Source organism: Podarcis filfolensis (assembly GCF_964270895.1).
Source record: "Podarcis filfolensis genome assembly, chromosome: W".
NCBI lineage: Eukaryota > Metazoa > Chordata > Lepidosauria > Squamata > Lacertidae > Podarcis > Podarcis filfolensis.
Window position 1 is genome coordinate 28,631,291 of NC_139619.1, and position 21,266 is coordinate 28,652,556.

The window sequence follows — 21,266 nt, forward strand, 5'->3', positions numbered from 1 at the left end:
GTGGGATGCTCTCCCCAGGGAGGCTCACCTGGCACCTGCATTATATATCTTTAGGGGTCAGCTGAAAATGTGTTTCTTCAGCCAGGCATTCTATGTCCTTTTAAATGTGTTTGTAGGAGGAAGGTTATTGGTTTATTTTTTTGGTTTGTTTTTTTATGTATTTTGTGTTCTCATTTTGTATTTTTATGTTGTGAATTGCCAAGAGATTTTTGGATGAAGGATGATATACAAATGCTATTATTATTATTATTATTATTATTATTATTATTATTATTATTATTATACAAATGCTATTATTATTATTATTATCATCATCATCATCATCATCTCAACTATTAATCCTCTTTGGAGGAAGCTTCTCAGCTATTTTCTTTTCCTCCTTCTCCTCCTCCTCGTCCCAGGTGGGTGACCAGATGAAGCTGCTGCAGAACTGCTGGAGCGAGCTGCTGGTCTTTGACCACATTTTCCGCCAAGTGCATTATGGGAAGGAGCACAGCATCCTGCTGGTGACAGGCCAGGAGGTAAAAGCACTAGTGTTTGCAGGTTCCACAATGGCCATTTTCAGAAATACTGCCGCAAAATGTTGTAGCATGAAGTGCCACTGCTGCGGCTCAGAATTCTGGCCACTTCCTTTCCTTTCCCCATGCCCACCCCCCTTGTCTCATCTCCCCCACCCCCAAAGGTTGGTCAGCCTTCTTTGCCCACTGGGCTTCTGTTTTTTTTTGGGGGGGGGAGTGTGGGTGTTCCCTCTACATTCTTCCGCCCAAAATCCCACCACCACCACCAAGCATGGGTGGGACAGTTTTGGCTACATAAACAACAGCACACATGGAGAGCTGTTATTGCTGTGGGTATATAAGAGCGATGATTTGCCAGGAATGTACAAAGTGTAAGAGGACACAGGTCCCCTGCCCCACGGGAGAGGGAGATAGAGGCGGGAGTAAACATGGGGGTGGGGGAAGAGAATCTGCAAGTACTCCATTGCACATATTTAGACTTTGGGTTGCAGTTCTCTGCACACTTACTTGGGAGGAAGCCCTATGGGATGCTAAGGGACATCACTTGTGAGTCAGCCTGCATTGGATTCCTGGCTAATTAGACTTTGGTCGTTATTGCTTATCCTTCTGTGTAAAGCCAGCACCCAGATATAACCATATTTATTGTAATTTAGGCAACAACTGAGTCCATTAACTGCTTTAAAGCCTTAACAGCTGATTGCTCAAAAGTCTTTCTGATGGAGGTTGTCCCCCACCACCCAGCTCTTGAACCTCCTTGTTCCCCTGACAAGATGGTACTTCTTGGGGGTCCTGAGCCCTGCCCATCTCCCCTTTCTTCCAGGTGGACATGTCGACCGTTGCCATGCAGGCGGGATCCATCCTGAACAACTTGGTGCTGAGAGTGCAGGAACTGGTGCTTCACTTCCATTCTCTCCAGGTGGACAGGCAGGAGTTTGTCTGCTTGAAGTTCCTCATCCTCTTCAGCCTTGGTAAGTGCCAAGGGGTGTGGATGGGGCAGCGAGACACCTGGGAAGAGCAAACAGGGGCTGCCATGGAGAGCTTTGTGCTTCAGCCCCCCCACCCTGAGATCTCAACCACATGAGGTGTTTGGAGGAGACTTGCTTTGCTTATAGGTTCATCTGCTTGGCGGGTGGGGCTGGAAGCAGAGCCCCCATTGTCTTTGCCTTCTCCCTACTGCCAGAAGCACGTGATAAGAGCCTGGCTGCTGGACCAGGTCCATCTATTCCAGCCTCTTGTTCTCATAGTGGCTAACCAGCCTCCCAGGCAAGCAGGACATAAGCAATGAGCGCCCCCCCCCCCTTGCGGCTTCCAGCAGCTGGTAATCTGGAACATTGCTGGACAGGCCTTTCCAAAACATGGATGTTGGTGGTCTCCTTGAGCATGTTGTTGAGAGCTGAGGGGGTGAGGGGCAGTTCCTGTTCATCTGTGTTTGTGTCCAGAGGAATTCAAGGACAGCCTCGGATGTGGTCAGCCACACTGGAGATTGCAGGAGATTCCAGCCCTGCCTATTGCCCAGAGGAACTGTGCACAACATCTGACCTTGACACAATATATGCAGGGAAATGTGGGAGTGCAGTCTGCAGAGGAGCCAGGTTTGGCTTGTCTGGTACCTGCTTCTGATCCCCGCCCCCAAAGACCCCTTCTTTCTGCTCAGAAGTTGATTTGCACCAGTTCAGGCAGCCTTGCCTCCTCCCCTCCTGCGCATGGCAGTGGAGCAGGGCCGTCTGTGTGGGTATGAGCGACACCTCGCCCCCCACAACCTCTCCTACAAATAGTTGCACCAGCAGTGGTTGAGGGTGGTATTGGCTGCATCTGCTAGGCCTGCAAGGTTGCACACCAGCCCTGGGGCGGCAGGGGTCAAGCAGTGACCTTTTCTGCACTGGGAAGCTGCTTTGTTAGTGCTGAAGTCTCAGGATCTTGGTCAGTCCGGCCCAGCGTTGCCTACACTGACTGGCAGCAGCTGCTGCTCTTTGGGGTCTCAGGCTTGCGGTTTTATCCCAGCCTCTACCCGTAGAATGCCATTTGGCAACTGAACCCAGCAACTGAAATGCAGAGCTTCTGCCTGTTCTGTGGAAGTGCTCAGCGCTGCAGTTCTCTGAGGAAAATGACACCAGCAGCAGTATCCTTCCTGACGTTTGCCAAAACTGTTGTCCAGGCTCCTTTGAGAAAAAAGGTTCAGAAAAGTTTCCTCCTTTTGGCAAATGCTGTGTTTGCCCATTTCATGCCTAAAACCTGCCCAGGATTCTGTACCTGAATTGTGCAACCTGAATGCAAATCAAGCCTCTTTATTTTGCATAAATCGAGCCGTGAGGCTGGATGAGGCCAGTGGCCCACCTAGTCCAGCCTCCTGTTCCCACATTGGCCAGCCAGGTGCCCCTGTGGAAAACCCACAAGCAGGGCTTGAGCACATGAACACTCTTCCCTCCTGCCAGAGCTATAGCTAGGTGATCTTGCGCCCCTGGCAGAACAGTCCAGATTGTGCCCCCTAGCCATGGACAAATTAGCTCTTCTTTCCACCTCTCTCCCCCCCCCAATTCAATTCACTCTCTATTCTTATGAGGCAATAATCAATATTTATATTTATGGACATATTTTTAGCCAATTTTGAGGGGCCCCCCATCACCTGCACCCCTGGCGGGGGGCCACCTCACTACCCCCTAGCTATGGACCTGTCTCCCATCAGCCAGTTATGACCCAGCTGCAGAGTGGCACAGCTGTGAAACGGCTTCATGGTACATTCTGTACGGCATCCCTCTAGGGACGCTTCCTGTAGTGGTCAAGAGACTAGGGTATGGAAGTCAGAACCGCTAGCTAAAGGTTGCAACTTGAGCAATAATGGAAATTAAGAACTGGTATAGACACACACAGCTCTTCTAGCTCCTTGATCTTGAACTCAAAGCATGAGCTCCATAAACAGACAAAAGAACGTTGCAGGTTTGGCTGCTTCAGATTTAGCACACTCAAAAGCTTCTAAATACCACCAATTCCCTGCCTTGTCCCTTAGCCACATGGTGCAAAGCAACAGGAACTGCAGCCGTCCCCATTCCCAAAGAGAGCAAGGTTTCAAGCTCGGGAACTGAGCAAAGGCAGTGGAAGCGGAGCATAACCATTGTGACTAATCATCATCATCATCATTTATTATTTATACCCCGCCCATCTGGCTGGGCTTCCCCAGCCACTCTGGGCGGCTTCCAACAAAATATTAAAATACAGTAATGCATCAAACATTAAAAGCTTCCCTAAACAGGGCTGCCTTCAGATGTCTTCTAAAAGTCTGGTAGTTGTTGTTCTCTTTGACACCTGGTGGGAGGGCGTCCCACAGGGTGGGTGCCACTACCGAGAAGGCCCTCTGCCTGGTTCCCTGTAACTTGGCTTCTCACAGTGAGGGAACCGCCAGAAGGCCCTCGGCGCTGGACCTCAGTGTCCGGGCAGAACGATGGGGGTGGAGACGCTACTTCAGATATCCTGAACCGAGGCCGTTTAGGGCTTTCAAGGTCAGCACCAACACTTTCAATTGTGCTCGGAAACGTACTGGGAGCCAATCTAGGTCTTTCAGGACTGGTGTTATGTGGTCTCGGCGGTCACTCCCAGTCTCCAGTCTGGCTGCTGCATTCTGGATTAGTTGTAGTTTCTGGGTCACTTTCAAAGGTAGCCCCACATAGAGCGCATTGCAGTAGTCCAAGCAGGAAATAACCTTTGTAGTAGCTTTTGTACTAGCCTTTGATAGTAATAATAATAATAATTTATTATTTGTACCCCGCCCATCTGGCTGGGTTTCCCCAGCCACTCTGGGCGGCTTCCATAGAAAACCAAAAATACACTAAAATATCACAGATTAAAAACTTCCCTGAACAGGGCTGCCTTAAGATGTCTTCTGAATGTCAGGTAGTTATTTATCGCTTTGACATCCGATGGGAGGGCGTTCCACAGGGCAGGCGCCACTACCGAGAAGGCCCTCTGCCTGGTTCCCTGTAGCTTTGCTTCTCGCAATGAGGGAACCGCCAGAAGGCCCTCGGCGCTGGACCTCAGCATCCGGGCAGAACGATGGGGGTGGAGACGCTCCTTCAGGTATACTGGGCCGAGGCCGTTTAGGGCTTTAAAGGTCAACACCAGCACTTTGAATTGTGCTCGGAAACGTACTGATAGCCCTCTCCTCCTCCTCCACGAATCTGTCAAATCCTCTTCTAAAGTCATCTAAGTTGGTGGCCATCACTGCCTCCTAGGGGAGAGCGTTCCATAGTTTAATCATGCACTGTGTGAAGAAGGGCTTCCTTTCCTCCTGCCGGAAGAATTCTGGGTCAAACTATCTTCTTCAGAGCATATAAGACAAGCTCTGCACTTGGGTCAGGCCAAAGGGGGCCCATCGAGTCCAGAACCCTGGTCTCAAAGATGCCCCAATGGGCAGCCCATAGGCAGGACCTGAGTGCCAGTGCACTCTCTTCTCCTGTGGGTTTTCGGCACATTTTATATGCCGGCTGTATTTGCCCTGAAGAAAAGAATGTCTTCTCTCTCTCTCTTTCTCCCTCCAGCTCACAAGCTGCACTTGGCATCTGTGTGTGTGTGTGTGTGCGCGCGCACGCGCACACACACACACAAACACAGGCGTGCGAGAGGGGGAGGAAAGGGCGCCATTTGAGTCTAAATAGATTTTTCTCATGAGCAGGTAAAAGAGGTTTAATTAAAATTAGGGCTCCTCTGAACAGCAATATTTATGAGGGGCGGCACAGGTTAGCTTTGTTCTCCAGAAGGGCTTAATAGAAGCTTAATGGATCAACACCCCCCCTCCACATGTGCCAGCCTGACTTCCATTCTCCAGCCAGCCACTCGAGGGGATGCGAAGTGTTATGTACAGTGGACGCTCGGGTTGCGAACGTGATCCGTGCGGGAGGCACGTCCGCAACCCGCAGCGGCACGTCTGCGCACGCACGGATTGCGATTCATGGGCGACTGCCGAAAGCCGGAAGTAACCCATTCCGGTGCTTCCAGGTTTCGGTCGCCTGCAACCCCAAAAAACACAACCTAAAGTGTCTGTAACCCAAGGTATGACTGTATTAAGATCAGCTGCAGTTCTCACTCAGGGCCACCAGCATGCAAATGAAGGACTGAGAACTGTCGCTCACTGACTGGTTAGCTAGTTGGGAGTTGTTACTGTTACAAGTTACTTAGTATTATATAAAGCAGCCAGCTAGGCTGCAGTCAGTCTGACTCCAGGAGCAGTTCTAACTGCTGTAATAAAGAGCTGAGAATCTAACAGAGCTGTGTCCTTCATCCATCTTCCCCACTATTTAACATGGAGCAAGAGCGGCTTTTGTGCGCCTGCATTCCCTTAAGCGATTGCAATTTATCTGACGCCTCCAGCAGACAAAAGCGGCACTGAATGCAAAGAACTCTTAAGGGCATAGAAATGGTCCCGGCAGCTCTGCCTGTGTGTGAGGCGGCTTTTGTCACAGGACGGAGTCTTTGCGGCCGCTCTCTCTCAGTGGAGTGCGTCAATGTTATTTGGACAACATTCTTTATGCCTTACAGGAATGAAAAGATTATTCAAATATTCAATTAAATCGTGAATAGGGTTTCTTCTCCAAACCAGGTGAGTTGATCAAGACGAACCCTCTATTTTTGTGCCACCTCAAAGTGTGTGTGTGGGGGGGGGATGGTAGGGAAGAGAAGGCTTTAGCAGCGTAACTTCTAGGGTGTGTGAGTGTGAGGACTGCATGTCCCCCCCCTCTTTCTCCTGAAAATGAAAATCACAATACAGTTCCGGAGCCCCCTTCACAACCTGAGCAGAATACAACCTGTGTCTGCGCGTGCGCAGGTCGCCACGTCTGCGTATGCGTGTGACGTCATTTTGAGTGTCTGCGCATGCGCAAGCGGCAAAACGCGGAAGTAACCCATTCAGTTACTTCCTGGTCGCTGCGGTACGTATCCTGAAAGAACGTAACCTGAACTGAATGTAACAAGAGGTATGACTGTAATGTTATGCAGATGAAGAGATTCCATAATTGTGTGCCTGATTATCCCAGCAGTGACTCAGAAATGAAAGGGGGCAGTCAGCACTTCAACTGCTAAGCACAAGGCCCAGGTCAGGGGAATGTCAAAAGAGCCCTGAGGCAGGATGGGACCAGTGGCCCTCCCCGCCCTGCGTTCTGTTCTCGCAGTGGCCAGTGAGATGCCCATTATGGGAAACCCACAAGCAGGGCCCAAGCGCCAGAGAGTGCCCTCTCCCCTCCTGCTCTTTCCAGCTGGTTCTCCACCTGTGGGTCCCCAGATGTCGTTGGACTACAACCTTTTGGGAAGGCCTTGTTGGCCTTTAGTTGGGCTGGATCCAGAACTTGGCACGGCTGAGAGAAGCATGACCTGAGTGTTTTTATAGGGATGGGAGCCATGCAGTCCTCTAACTGCCATCAGCCGTGGCCAGCCTGGTCAGGGACTATGGGAGCAGTGTGTCCAGCAATGTTTGGGGGGCACCAGGCCTTCCAGAACTGCTTTACAGAGGACGCAAGGGCAGGTCCCTGCCCCAAGGACCCTGCAGCCTAAAATTCTACCCAGGTGGGATGCAGGAGGAAGCAATATGTTGCTGTTGTTTTCAGTTACAGGTGGTTAGGCTCGGTTGTATCCCCTGGGAACTGTGTGCAAGCCTTAGGGTGAGGTGCCACTGAAGCCAGGCTGTCCACAGTTGTCTGCAAGACCCCTGGGGGAAGGAGATGTCTCTTGAGACATTGGCGGACACTTGAGGGCCTTTTGACAGCGAATCTGGGCCCTGAAGGAGGGCTGCCACTCATGGTGCCCCCATCTCCAACATTGCTGCTGGATGCCTTGAGAGTCTACAAAATGAGAGCTTGCCACTGTCAGGAGTTCAGCCTACACTCGAGTAGGACCCTGGCAGAGACACATGCCTGACTGGCATGTTCTCCCCCTCCTGGTCTTTTGTTCGGGAGCTTCATAAGCTTTCTTCAGCCCGAACATCACAGCGACCGATGCCAACCGACATCGGCACACTTAGGGATCCGCAGAGTCTTCGCAGCATTGCGTAACAGACCTCAGCAACTCAGCATTTTGGCTAATCTACAGTGGTACCTCGGGTTAAGTACTTAATTTGTTCTGGAGGTCCGTTCTTAACCTGGAACTGTTCTTAACCTGAAGCACCACTTTAGCTAATGGGGCCTCCTGCTGCCGCCACGCTGCCAGAGCACGATTTCTGTTCTCATCCTGAAGCAAAGTTCTTAACCCGAGGTACTATTTCTGGGTTAGCGGAGTATGCAACCTGAAGTGTATGTAACCCGAGGTACCACTGTACTTTATTTACATACAGTATAAACACACACGGAGCACTGCAACATGGCTCCCTCCCTCTCTAGCATCAGACAGCAAAGAGAAAAAGAACAAAGGACAATAGTCCCACTTCATGGAACACAGTGACACAAACATCCTGCTGCTGTCACTTCCCACTCTGTGGAGTCAAAACATATACCGTCATGTGATAAACAATCCCATGACTGCAATCATAGATCAGGAATTCTAACAGCCACTTCTCCAGAGAAGGTTCTAGGAAGGGATCTCGAGGAAAAGCAGATTTGCAAAAAGGCTCCCGGGGGAGGGCAATAGCTCAGTGGAAGAGCTTCCGCTTTGCGTGCAGGAGGTCCTGGGTTCAATCCTCAGCAGCATCTCCAGGTAGGTAGGCCTGGGAGGGGGCTAAATATCTCCTGCCATGGAGAGCCATGGCTGCCAGTACGTGTAGACAGTACTGATCCTTTTTTTAAGAATCCCCCCCATGCTTTATTAATTTTAAAAACATAACATTACAAAACAAATACAAAACAAAACAAGATGCATCAAGCCACAAAGGGCAATCCAGTAATTAATACTCCCTACACCATACGTACATACCGAAAAAGAAAAGATTAAGTTCATCCATCGCTAATTCTAACGTAACTTCCGGTCCCCCCACTGTGGTTCCTAAATTTCATTACGCTACGCATTTAACTTTTTCTCTCCTAAATTCTTCTGTTATTTTAATTCTGTAATGATTTCTTAATTCATGCAGAAATCAATCCAGGCCTGCCAAAGAATTTATGTTATTACAATGTTTGTTTAAATATTCTCTGTAGATATTCCACTCTTTATTAAATACTTGATCTGTATGGTCTCAGAATCTTGCTAGTTCTGCATATTCTAGCATTTTATTTTGCCAGTCTAATTTTGAGGGAATAGAATCTCCTTTCCATACATTAGCAATTAGAATCCTAGCTGCTGTTACCGCATACATAAAGATTTTCCTTACCTGTTTAGGGATTTCATTGCTCATTATGTCTAGCAAGAAGGCTTCGGGCCTCTTTGGGAAGGAACATTTAAACAATTTTTTAAGTTCATTGTAGATTGTTTCCCAAAATTCCCTGATTTTTTTGTCATTCCACCACACGTGGATCATGGTGCCTTCCGCCTCCTTGCATCTCCAACAGATGTTTGATCTAGATTTATACATTTTGGCCAGTTTTACAGGTGTTAAGTACCATCTGTAGAGCATCTTCATGAAATTCTCTTTCAAATCATAGCACACTGTGAATTTTAGGTCCTCCTTCCACAACCTCTCCCATGATTCCATCTGGATGTTGTGCCCAAAATCTCTGGCCCATTGTACAATGACAGATTTTACTTCTTCCTCCCTGACCTCCCAGTCAAGGAGGCACCTGTACATGTTAGAGAGTGTTTGTGTGTGTGTGTTTATTAAACAGTAATAATAAAAAAAATTAAAAATTATTTGTACCCCACCCTCCCTGGCCAGAGCCGGGCTCAGGGCAGCTAACACCAGTAAAATTACAATAAAAACATAATGGGGGGGACCGACCAATTTAAAATGCAGGTTAAAATGCAATTTAAAATGCAGCCTCATTTTCAAAGTAGCCCATAGATCAAAACCGTAAGGGGAGGGAAACGTAAGGGTCAGACTGAGACCAAACCAAAGGCCAGGCAAAACAACTCTGTCTTGCAGACCCTACGGAAAGATGTCAAGTCCCGCAGGGCCCTAGTTTCTTGTGACAGAGCATTCCACCAAGTCGGGGCCAGTACTGAAAAGGCCCTGGCCCTAGTTGAGACCAATCTAACCACCTTGCGACTTGGGACCTCCAAAATGTTGTCATTTGTGGACCTTAAGGTCCTCCATGGTGCATACCAGGAGAGGCGGTCCCGTAGGTACGTGGAAATCTTGAAATTTCTGTGGAAAAGCCTTTCTGTTTGTCCTTTTGGAATGTTTCATTTAACTGAAAATACTGCAACCAATCAATCAAATGTGTCCGAATTGCTTCAAATTTCTTTAATTTTAGCTTATTTTCTTTTTCTTCCAATAAGTCTTTATAAGTTGCCCAATTACTTCTCTCATGCTGTTTTTTTAAACTGAGAACGCTTCTGCCGGGGACAGCCACCATGGCGTTTTTGGTTCTAGTAAGTCCTTATATTTGGCCCACACCATGTAAAGCAATTTCCTGATCATGTAGTTCAAAAACCCTTTGTGGACCTTCTCATATCCCAGATGGGCATGCCAGCCGTATCTGTTATTGAATCCTTCTAGATCCAGCAAGTCGGTGTTTTTTAACGTTAGCTATTCCCAAATCCAGGCGAGACAAACTGCATTGTGATACAATTTCAGATCTGAAATAGACAGTACTGATCTAGGTGGGTGAGTGAAGCAGCTTCCTCCATCCCTATTTAAACCAGCCCTTTCTTCAGAACCCTGAGGACTGAAATCTCACTGTTGTTTTTAAGGGAAATGCTGTAGTTTTGCAGGAGAGCACCTGCTTCACCTGCAGGAGGTCCCAGGTTCAATCCCAGGTTCAGTGAGTGGCATCTCCATGCAGTGCTTGGAATGTGTTTTGCCTGAGGCTCTGGAGTGCTGCTGTCCTTCAGTGCCAGCAAACTCCAGCTTCATTGGAGTTCTCTTATTTTGAGAGAGGGAGAAAAACTTTCTCTTTCCTCTGTGCCTTCCAACATTTTATACACTTCTGCCACGCTGCCTCTTACTCACCTTTTCTCCAAATCAAAAAGTCCCCAGTGCTGCAGCCTCCATCCATTGCTCCATCCTCCCCTTGGTCATTCTGATGGCCCTTTTCTGAACCTTTTCTAATGTGTGGGATTGTTCAGGGATGCAGGAGAGAATATATTGTCTGATAATAGCCTTTCCAACATGTGTTAACAAGTTCACAATTTAGCAGAGTAACATTCTCCCTTTTAAACTTGCAGCGGATGCATTTGCTCAGGCTCGCTAAAACCTCTATAATAACTGTTCTGGTATTTTCCCCTTATTCCCTCATAAAAGATAAGACACGACACAGTCTTCTATAAAAGTATAAAGAGAGTTTACTCACATATCATTCTGTTCACAATAGGATTCCAGAAGGCAGACTTAGCTTAGAAAAGTAACATATACCTGGAAACTATCTCATAAGAAGACAGTCCCTTTGTCACCTCTTGTCTGGAAGCCAAGAGGGCATCTTTGGCTAAGCAGATGTTGCTTCTTCGATGCATGTGGTGAAAGAGAGAGAGAGAGATGGCTGCCCTGCCCTGTGCTTTTGTCATTACCTGCTCAGGTGAGGCCACACCCACCTCTAGTCACATGCAAAGGAAGTCTGTCCCAGCCCAGAAGGAAACAGGAAGTTTACCTGCTGGCTGAACAAACATTCCTCCCCATGTGTAAACATGTTCACTCTAGGAATGTTGTACTTGACTGCTTTTGTGTTTCACATCCCACACAATGCCCCCCCCCTTAATGGGAAAAGTGCTTATAGACACATACATACAAAAAAACCCCAAACAGATTTATTTCTTTAAAAAGATCAGCGGCCACAAGAGCAACTAAAATGGTTATATCCACTGATCTGACACATAAAGACACCTGCACTTAAGCTATTTCGGGGGGAGACCCTTATATCAACTTATATGCCAAATGATCTTACACCTTCACAACAAATCAGGTTTGGATGGTCTTTCAGAATTAAGGGCAGAATCTTAATGTTTAAGGGTATCAGATGACAGTGTCCAGAGGTCCAACATTTTTGAAACAATGACCATTTTCTTCATGGTTTCAGCCAACCCACAGTGGAGGAGCTACAAGTACAACTCCATCTCCTCGGACAAACAGCATCGGAATACAGTGGTACCTCGGGTTACATACGCTTCAGGTTACAGACTCCGCTAACCCAGAAATAGTACCTCTGGTTAAGAACTTTGCTTCAGGATGAGAACAGAAATCGTGCTCTGGCGGCGCGGCGACAGCAGGAGGCCCCATTAGCTAAAGTGGTGCTTCAGGTTAAGAACAGTTTCAGGTTAAGAGCGGACCTCCGGAACGAATTAAGTACTTAGAATCATAGAATCATAGAATCATAGAATCATAGAGTTGGAAGAGACCACAAGGGCCATCGAGTCCAACCCCCTGCCAAGCAGGAAACACCATCAGAGCACTCCTGACATATGGTTGTCAAGCCTCTGCTTAAAGACCTCCAAAGAAGGAGACTCCACCACACTCCTTGGCAGCAAATTCCACTGTCGAACAGCTCTTACTGTCAGGAAGTTCTTCCTAATGTTTAGGTGGAATCTTCTTTCTTGTAGTTTGGATCCATTGCTCCGTGTCCGCTTCTCTGGAGCAGCAGAAAACAACCTTTCTCCCTCCTCTATGTGACATCCTTTTATATATTTGAACATGGCTATCATATCACCCCTTAACCTCCTCTTCTCCAGGCTAAACATGCCCAGCTCCCTTAGCCGTTCCTCATAAGGCATCGTTTCCAGGCCTTTGACCATTTTGGTTGCCCTCCTCTGGACACGTTCCAGTTTGTCAGTGTCCTTCTTGAACTGTGGTGCCCAGAACTGGACACAGTACTCCAGGTGAGGTCTGACCAGAGCAGAATACAGTGGCACTATTACTTCCCTTGATCTAGATGCTATACTCCTATTGATGCAGCCCAGAATTGCATTGGCTTTTTTAGCTGCCGCGTCACACTGTTGGCTCATGTCAAGTTTGTGGTCAACCAAGACTCCTAGATCCTTTTCACATGTACTGCTCTCAAGCCAGGTGTCACCCATCTTGTATTTGTGCCTCTCATTTTTTTTGCCCAGGTGCAATACTTTACATTTCTCCCTGTTAAAATTCATCTTGTTTGTTTTGGCCCAGTTCTCTAATCTGTCAAGGTCGTTTTGAAGTGTGATCCTGTCCTCTGGGGTGTTAGCCACCCCTCCCAGTTTGGTGTCATCTGCAAATTTGATCAGGATGCCCTTGAGTCCATCATCCAAGTCGTTGATAAAGATGTTGAATAAGACCGGGCCCAAGACAGAACCCTGTGGCACCCCACTAGTCACTCTTCTCCAGGATGAAGAGGATAAAATTGATGAGCACCCTTTGGGTTCGGTCAGTCAGCCAGTTACAATTCCACTGAGTGGTAGCATAGTCAAGACCGCATTTTACCAGCTTCTTTACAAGAATATCATGGGGCACCTTGTCAAATGCCTTGCTGAAATCAAGGTAGGCTACATCCACTGCGTTCCCTTCATCTACCAGGCTTGTAATTCTGTCAAAAAACGAGATCAGGTTCGTCTGACATGACTTATTTTTCAGAAATCCATGCTGACTATTGGTGATCACAGCATTCCTTTCTAGGTGCTCACAGACTGTTTGCTTAATGATCTGCTCCAGAATCTTCCCTGGTATTGATGTCAGACTGACTGGGCGGTAATTATTTGGGTCCTCTCTTTTCCCCTTTTTGAAAATAGGGACAACATTTGCCCTCCTCCAGTCTGCCGGGACTTCGCCTGTTCTCCAGGAATTCTCAAAGATGACTGCCAGTGGTTCTGAAATCACATCTGCCAGTTCTTTTAATACTCTTGGATGCAGTTCATCTGGCCCTGGAGACTTGAATACATCTAGACTAGCCAAGTATTCTTGTACTATCTCCTTAGTTATTCTGGGCTGTGTTTCCTAACCCGAGGTACCACTGTATTCCTTTTGGTAGATTTATAAATCTCTTCATAGGTTTCTTCATCCATTTCTATTGTTGTCACAGTCTCCTCAACATCACCCAAAATCTTATTTAAGTGCTGGTAACAAGCAAATAATCTGCCTCGAAGTTTTCGGTCATTTCTCATTTTTGCATCAATTCGTTCATCAAGACTAAGCTTGATGAGATCCAAGGGCTCTTCTACAGTATTTGTGGTTTGTTGCTGCTCCACCTCGTCTGCCATTTTTTCAAAGCCCCTCCAATGCTCTTTTGGAGGTGAGGCCAGAATTCTGTGGTTCTAGGCTGAGTGTTGGAAGTGAGAGGGAGGGAGGAGAGATTTTGGCGACACCCCCAGAGGGCCCGCTGTGTCTTCCCAGTTAGCCTTGAAAAGGCCCTGTCTCATCTCCCCCTTGTGAGCGTGGCAAAAATAGGAGGAACAGGTGGCCGCCCACCATTGAGCTAAAGCCCCCTCCCACTGCTGTTGCTTGGCCCCTGCCCTCCCCCAGTGGCCCCCCCTCCACGCCCCACAGATGAAGTCAGGCCCAAGGAAGGAAGTTTGCATTGGCAGCTTTTGCCGAGTTTTCAAGAGCAGTGTGCATAGAGCAGGCACATTTTCATATTTTTTTTTAAATGATATTTATTAGAATTTTCAAAATGTTACAAAATAAAATATAGACAAAAACAGATGCAAATTCAAACCAAAAAAAGAAAAAAAAGAGAAGAAAAATACAACAATACATCACAAACAATTAAAAACATTAAAAAAACAAATTCATTATTTCCAAATCCTCAACTGTCATTACCTTCTTTCTTAGACCTCCTCCTCCTCCCTTTCTTTGTATCCTAGTTGTTAATTATCCCAGCAAATCCTTTCCATATTTCATAATATTCTGTCATTACATTACCCTAATCTGTTTTAGTCTTCTCTTTCTATAATAAGATAAATCTTAAAGCTTAAAACTTAAATCTTGTCCTTACCAGCTTCTCATAACCATAACATTCTTTCATAATTCTTTAAACATTTTTGCTAAAGCCAAGTAATTTCATTCCAACATTTTCCTAATGTTCTTCAATTTTATAAAACAGTTCTAATGGTAGAGAAAAAAAAATACAAACAAGTCCAATCTTCATCCAACGTCCCTTCCTCCTGGTTCCGGGTTTTGTCAGTCCTTTAGAGCAGGCACATTTTCAGGCAGGTGGGCGACAGCTTAAGAGGGATGTGCTTATCACTGCACCTTCACACCCGTCTCTCTCATCCTCCTACCCCTTGTTCTTTGGCTGAGCTCCTTGAGGCACCTTGGATCATGGTTTCCATGTCAGCTGAGCCCTATTTTCACCTGGGAAGGCCAAACAGATTAAGCCCCAATCCCTCCAGCTGGTGTTTAGAGAGGAACACAACAGAGTGGCTTTGAAGTGAAGGTTTGTTTAGGGAACATCAGAAAGTAAGAAGAAGATCGCTTGTCAGATATGGTTTATTTATCTTGCATAGCCTTTACCAGCCTAATGCGAGAGGGAGGGGGGAAACTCCGCTTTCTCCACACCACATGCAATTGTTTATGCTTCCATCAGGTCGCCTCTGGTCCCCTTTTCTCTACACTAAAAAGCCCCGACCGCTGCAGGCTCTCCTCGCAGGGGAGCCTCTCCATCAACCTCAGCCGTTTTGCAGATTTCAGCCGATGGCTTGTGCGAGCTTTGCAAGCGACACCTTCCATTTTTGCGGCCTGTGTGCCCAGGAGGAAGTCCCTCCATTCAAGAGAGGTTACCCCATTCAATGCACACCCCCCCTTATTTCCCCTCCCCCTCCCCCCTGCTGCAGATGTGAAATTCGTGGAGAATTCAAGTGTGGTGAAGGAAGCCCAGGAAAAGGTCAACGCAGCCCTGATGGAGTACACCCTCTGCAACTACCCACACGCCACAGACAAGTTCCACCAGCTTCTGGTGCAGCTGGCTGACGTCCGGTCCCTGAGCATGCAAGTGGAGGAGTACCTGTACCACAAGCACCTGAGCGGGGACGTGCCCTGCAACAGCCTCCTGATTCAAATGCTCGACGCCAAGCGGACTTGAGAGCGCAAAGCAAGGCTCTCTGTCCCCCCTTCGTCTGGGGAAGAGACTCACGGCAGCAGAGGTGCAAGGGTGGTGGCAGATAGGTCAGGCCCCGGGTTTGGGGGGTGTAGGGTGACAGGGAAGGGTGAATGTCTTGTCATCCCCTCCCCACAGGCGACCTCTCCCAGTTCTGACTTTCATACATGCCATAGAGAAGCTCCAGGTCTCCTAGTTTCCCCAACAGGCAGCTGCGGGAGCAAACCCCAACCCTTGCCTGCATTTTGGTGTGATTCCTCCTGAGTTCCAGGCTCTCGCTCTCTAAAAGCCATGGGGCTAAGCTGTGTGGGGACTGCCCTTGGAGGCTGTTTAGGGGATGCTTTGGGTGGGGGTTGGCTTTCCTAACTGGGCGGGAGAGGAGTCTTCTCCCAGGGTGTGTGAGAGAGGAGGCATCTGCCCGAGCTCCCCACCTGCTCTCCAGGCATGGTCCTCTAGCTAGATGGCTGGGAAAAGATGGAGAGAAAAAGGCCCAGTACAGCTACCCATTGGACGGCCCCTGCACCCCGTCTGTCCATCTGCAGGTAGTGGCCAGGTTGGCCACAAGGATGATTTCTATGGCCCATGGGCCACCATGAGAGCGAGTTTGTTGTGCCTCAGATACACTGAAATCACTCTCCCCCTTGGGGCTTCATTTTGGGAGACCTTTCTCCAAGGCCTTGCAGCTATGAGTTGAGCAAGTCCGGTGCTCCTTTTATAGTTTGCGTTGGTTATCTGTTAGTTGCATTCTCATATATATTTCCCTGTGGGTTTTGATTACACTTTGCAGCATTTTCTGCTCCACATATAATGTTTGGACTACTTTTGTGTGTCTCTTCTGGTTTGAAAGAGTTGGAGAAGACAGTTTGGAAGTGCCAGGCTCTGCCTGTATGTGTTTGTTTTTTCTGAAATAAAAAGTGCTCTTAAGTGTCTCCCTTCTCAACATTTTACTCAGAAGGTCCTTCTGAGCATTGGTTAGTGGTGAACTATCTTACCAAATAAGACATTCCAATAAAGTTTTCAATTCAGTTATAGCTCTGTGTGTGCGTGTTTTCTTTTCCTCCCCTCCTCAAAAAAGTCTGCATCTTTGGTTGGGTACCATTCAGGGCGGTAGGCAGAAAGGCACTCTGCACCTGATCAGAGACTCTGCTCAATTTATCACTACATTACAGGTTCAGGGCTGAGTCCTGCCATGAGAGCATGATATGGGTGGTCAACACCTTGGGTGCAAGAAGTTTCCAGCAGCAGGGCCACATCCCTGTCTCTGCACATTTCTCTCCCTCTCTGAAGGACATCTTTTTGCAGCAGATGGTAGGCAGGCTATTTACAGACCTCCCATGGCTGAAGCTGTTCGAATAGTGTCCTCACAAGTGAGCCTGGGAATAGCAGCAGTTTGGGGGAGTTTGAAATTCTTATGCATGGACAGTTGGCCGGCTCTGTACGGAAAGGCAGGGGCACACACGCACGCACGCACACGCATGCACACACACACCACCCTCCCCATAATCCTCAGCTAAAGACTCATTAGTCTCCTGCACTAATTGGCTTCAGTGGGCAAATGCTGGCCTTCTGCAATGGCATTTGTCTGGGCACCAGAATTAAAATACGAGCCACCATTTTTCCTTTTTTCCTTTTTTTTCAAATAATCTTTAGAATGGGGAAAATTTATGTTGTGTACAGGAAAGATAAGATGAAATAGTAAAACCAGTAGAATTGGAAACAAACCTCATAACAGGAAAGATTAAGAACAGTGATGGATAATGAAAATAAGAAGAAGGGAAATGAATAAGGAAACTATCGTATTTTTCGCACCATAACACTCACTTTTTTCCTCCTAGAAAGTAAGGGGAAATGTCTGTGCGTGTTATGGAGTGAATGCCTACGGATGGCGGGGGGATCTGCTGCAGTCGTGAGCAGAGGATCCATGGTTCCCCTTCCTTCCCTCCTCCGTGGCTCGCTTTGAAACAGCAAAGTGGGAGAAGAGCCGCTGAGCGAGGAGGAGAGAGAGACAGAGAGCCTGCTTGCTTTAAAGGAGCAAAGCGGGAGAGGAGAGGAGAGGAGCTGCTTACACGAATGTAAGCGGCTCCTGTCCGGTTGGCTCCTTTAAAGCAAGCAGGCTCTCTGTCCCTCTCTCCTCCCCACTCGCTAAATAGCAGCAAAGATTTTTCAAGCAGGCTCTCTGTCTCTCTCTCCTCCACACTCGCTAAATAGCAGCAACGTTTTTTCAAGCAGGCTCTCTGTGTCTCTCTCCTCCCCACTCGCTAAATAGCAGCAAAGTTTTTTGCAAGCAGGCTCTCTGTCTCTCTCTCCTCCCCACTCCTCTTATAAGAGCCTTCTCCTTTTATACCCCTCTTCTGCATTATTAACAGCATCCTTCTCCACCCACCCCACGCGTGTTTCTTGTCCCTTGAGTGCTTTTCCTTCCCTCCCCACTTAAAACATGGTTACAAAGCACGGATCCACACAGATCCTCAGGATTTTTGCACTGGGTCACCCCAAATTCACCATCAGATCACATAGCATGTCCATGGCTACAGCTTGCACCAAAATAATCACACACCCACTGTTGCCTGGGGCCGCAGTGGTGCAAAAACGTGGTCACAATGCACGGATCCACATGGATCCTCAGGATTTTTGCATTGGGCTACCCCAAACTCACTGTCAGTTCACATGTCTGTGGCCACAGCATGAACCACAAAAATCATACATCCACTGTTTCGTTTAGAATATTTTTTTCTTGTTTTCCTCCTCTAAAAACTATGTGCGTGTTATGGTTGGGAGTGTGTTATAGAGTGAAAAATACGGTAATATAACTAACAGTAGTGGTAACTGCATACAGAAAGACAACAAGAATTGTATAAACACAAGGATTTAATCTGCAAGTATTTGGTTCTTTGCTTGCAACTCTCTGAGTTCAGCAAAGCCAAACAGGATCTATTGTCTTGATACACTTGTATAGGACATTTCACAGAAGCTCTGATGTGCTGAAGCAGTTGCACCAACCATTCACAATCCATGAGTGAAAATGACAGGGCATTGAGTTCTGCTTCACAGGAACTTAGGTTTACTGTTGTCTGCTTTTTGCACAACCAGTCAAACAGACAATGGTTGTACATGTAGCATACTCCAGAAGTGCTTGTACCATCCGTGGTATCACTTCCAAAGCAAGCATCTGCAAAGATTTCAAGACCTGCAGTCTTCTGACTAGTGAACCTCAGTCTGTAGTGCAAAGTCCCCTTCAAATAGCGGGCTATGCGCTTCAGAGCTTTCCAATCCTGAACAGTAGGATTGTTGGCATGTCTGCTAAGCAGGTTAGTGCTTACAGCTATGTCAGGTCTTGAACATCTAGCAATGAAATTCAGCTTGCCTAGAATGCATCTGTACAGTGTGGTGTCAGAAAATGCTTCAGCAGTACTATCTACCTGGTAACCTGTCACCATCGGTGTGTCTGCTGGGTTTGCATCAACCAAATTCAGCCTGGTCAATACATCAGCAATTTTCTGTGTCTGGTGTACCAGAAAATTACCTGTTTGGTCCTTCTTCACCTGCAAAGAAAGATAGTTGGATACCTCACCAAGATCCTTCATGTCAAAGTGCTCCTTCAGCTGAGCTAGGGTGCTTTCGTACAAAGCCTGATTCTTCCAAAACAAAAGAAGATTATCAACAAAACATAAACAATACAGATTGTTTTGCCCCTCCTCCTTGACAAACACACATGGATCAGCTTTGCCTTGGTGAAAACCAAGAGAAAGCAATGTCTCGGTGAGTTTTGTGTTCCAACACCTGGCACTCTGCTTGAGACCATATAGGCATTTCCGTAGTTTACAGACCATTCCCTTCTGTACCTGCACTCCATCAGGTGGAAGCATATACAGTTCCTCCCCCAAAACCCTGTACAAAAAAGCTGTGTTCACATTGTGATGAGAAACATGCAGTTTCTCTTCTGCAGCAATCTTGAGCATTAGCCTAATGCTCTCATACTTGACGGTGGGTGAGTAGGTCTCGTGGTAATCCTGTCCTGGTACCTGAGAAAAACCTCTGGCAACCAATCTGGCTTTGTGTCTGACAACCTTGCCAGCCTGGTCTGTCTTGGCCTTTTGCTGCCAACCAGCCTCATTCCTGGGACTACTGGCACTAGGTTTGGTTCCTATCCAAGGAATCAACTTCAGCCTTCATGGCATTAAGCCATGGTTCAGCATCTTTAGAGGTTAACACCTGAACCTCTTTGAAGCTTGCAGGTTCCCACACCTTCTCTGAGCTACCAAGAACCGCAGTTGCTGTCTTAGCAAACTCATCAGCAAATCTGTTTGGAGGTTTGTCTTTTGTGGCCCTTTCAGATCTGCATACTAGACGCAAGTCTTCTGCACTCATCTCCTCTTTCTTAGGAGAAAAGTGGCCAATGGTGAACAGTGGTTCTTCCAGTTCAGTGTCAGATGTATCAGATGGTCTGACTGAGGCCTTTGCGCTCTTGTAGTCTGCTGTGTCATCACTGTCGCTGACATCAGCAGCAGCGCCGCCCACTGAGCTGGAATCTGAACTCTGGTCATCATCCTCAGCTTCCTCTTCTTCCTCAGCCTCTTCATCCTCTTGTGAGTGACTCTGGAAAATTCCCACATTTTCAGGGGGCTCTGCTAGGGGCGCCACAGAAGATGGCCGACAATACCATTTCTCCAGCTCCCACGAGGTAATTTAGAGGCTGAGATGGGAGTAATCAGTGTCCCAAATTCTTCCCGGTGGAAGGGAAGATGCAGTCTCATCCGCGGTGCCCAACAAACCACCCCCAAGTTCGTAGAGAAGGAGGGGGTGGGGGCACTGGATGGAAAGCCCCCGAGGGAGTTCGGATCTCCTGGACGCTGTCTCCGCGAGCGCACCTAGTTCCATTTCTTAAGATAAAAATTTTGATTTAAGTTTTGGACATACTTCAAGCGAAGAAGGGGTAATTAATCTGCCAATTAAGCCAGCCACTGAGGTGCCAAGAGTGACAGAGAGGAAGAAAGATAACATCTAAGAATAACATCTATGTTGGAATGGAATAGAAAGGAGGGGGGATAAAACTTTTTCTTTTTCTACTACGATAATACCTAACAACCCTCACCCCCCGAAGAACCGTTTACATTATTTACAGCAAGTGAGATGGGAAAATATAAACTGTGTGGAAATAATAATACTATATAACTAAAGCTTTTGTTTTTTGAAACGTTTGGAAGAAGATAAAAGACTCTCCAAATATTGATATTAGAAAGAAGCAGGATCTTGTTAGCCGCTGGAGAGACACCAAAAAACTTTGGACGGATTCTGAGAAGGGTGATGTGACGCGTTCTTTAATTGGGATCCGCCATTACGGGATAAGAACGAGTTGCAGAGATAAATAGTCTTGGGGGAGGTGAGCTCTTAATTTGTTATTATAGCTGTACTTTAAGTCCGATTTGGCAAATCTCCCCTAGAAAGACTAATGTTTGATGCAACCTGTCTGAGAAAATTAATGTGCAAACGCCCAGATTTTATTTCATCGGAACTGAGTGAAGATGGCGTCTGCCACCAGAGAAGGACTTTGGATTGATTCGGCATAAACACCAGCATGTGAGGACATTCTGCAAACAACAGACTTACCAGCTGCAAAAAAAAGGAGAGTCATACAAATTTCACACAGAAGCACATTATTGTTTATTTCAACTCGCCTGTGGAAACAACTCAG

The 21,266-nt window shown here is 47.2% G+C and overlaps 1 protein-coding gene across 1 annotated transcript in view; it reads left to right on the forward strand.

Moving 5' to 3' along the window:
- The window catches only part of LOC310753835 (steroidogenic factor 1-like), a gene marked incomplete at both ends in the record, with an annotated part of 61,939 nt that extends 46,380 nt beyond the window's left edge, over positions 1 to 15,559 (forward strand). The window contains 3 exons of the mRNA XM_083595195.1: positions 402 to 521; positions 1,339 to 1,486; positions 15,312 to 15,559. Of these exons, the coding sequence (XP_083451321.1) occupies positions 402 to 521; positions 1,339 to 1,486; positions 15,312 to 15,559 (516 nt within the window). The remainder of the gene's footprint in view (positions 1 to 401; positions 522 to 1,338; positions 1,487 to 15,311) is intronic.
- Between the last annotated feature and the right edge of the window lie 5,707 nt (positions 15,560 to 21,266).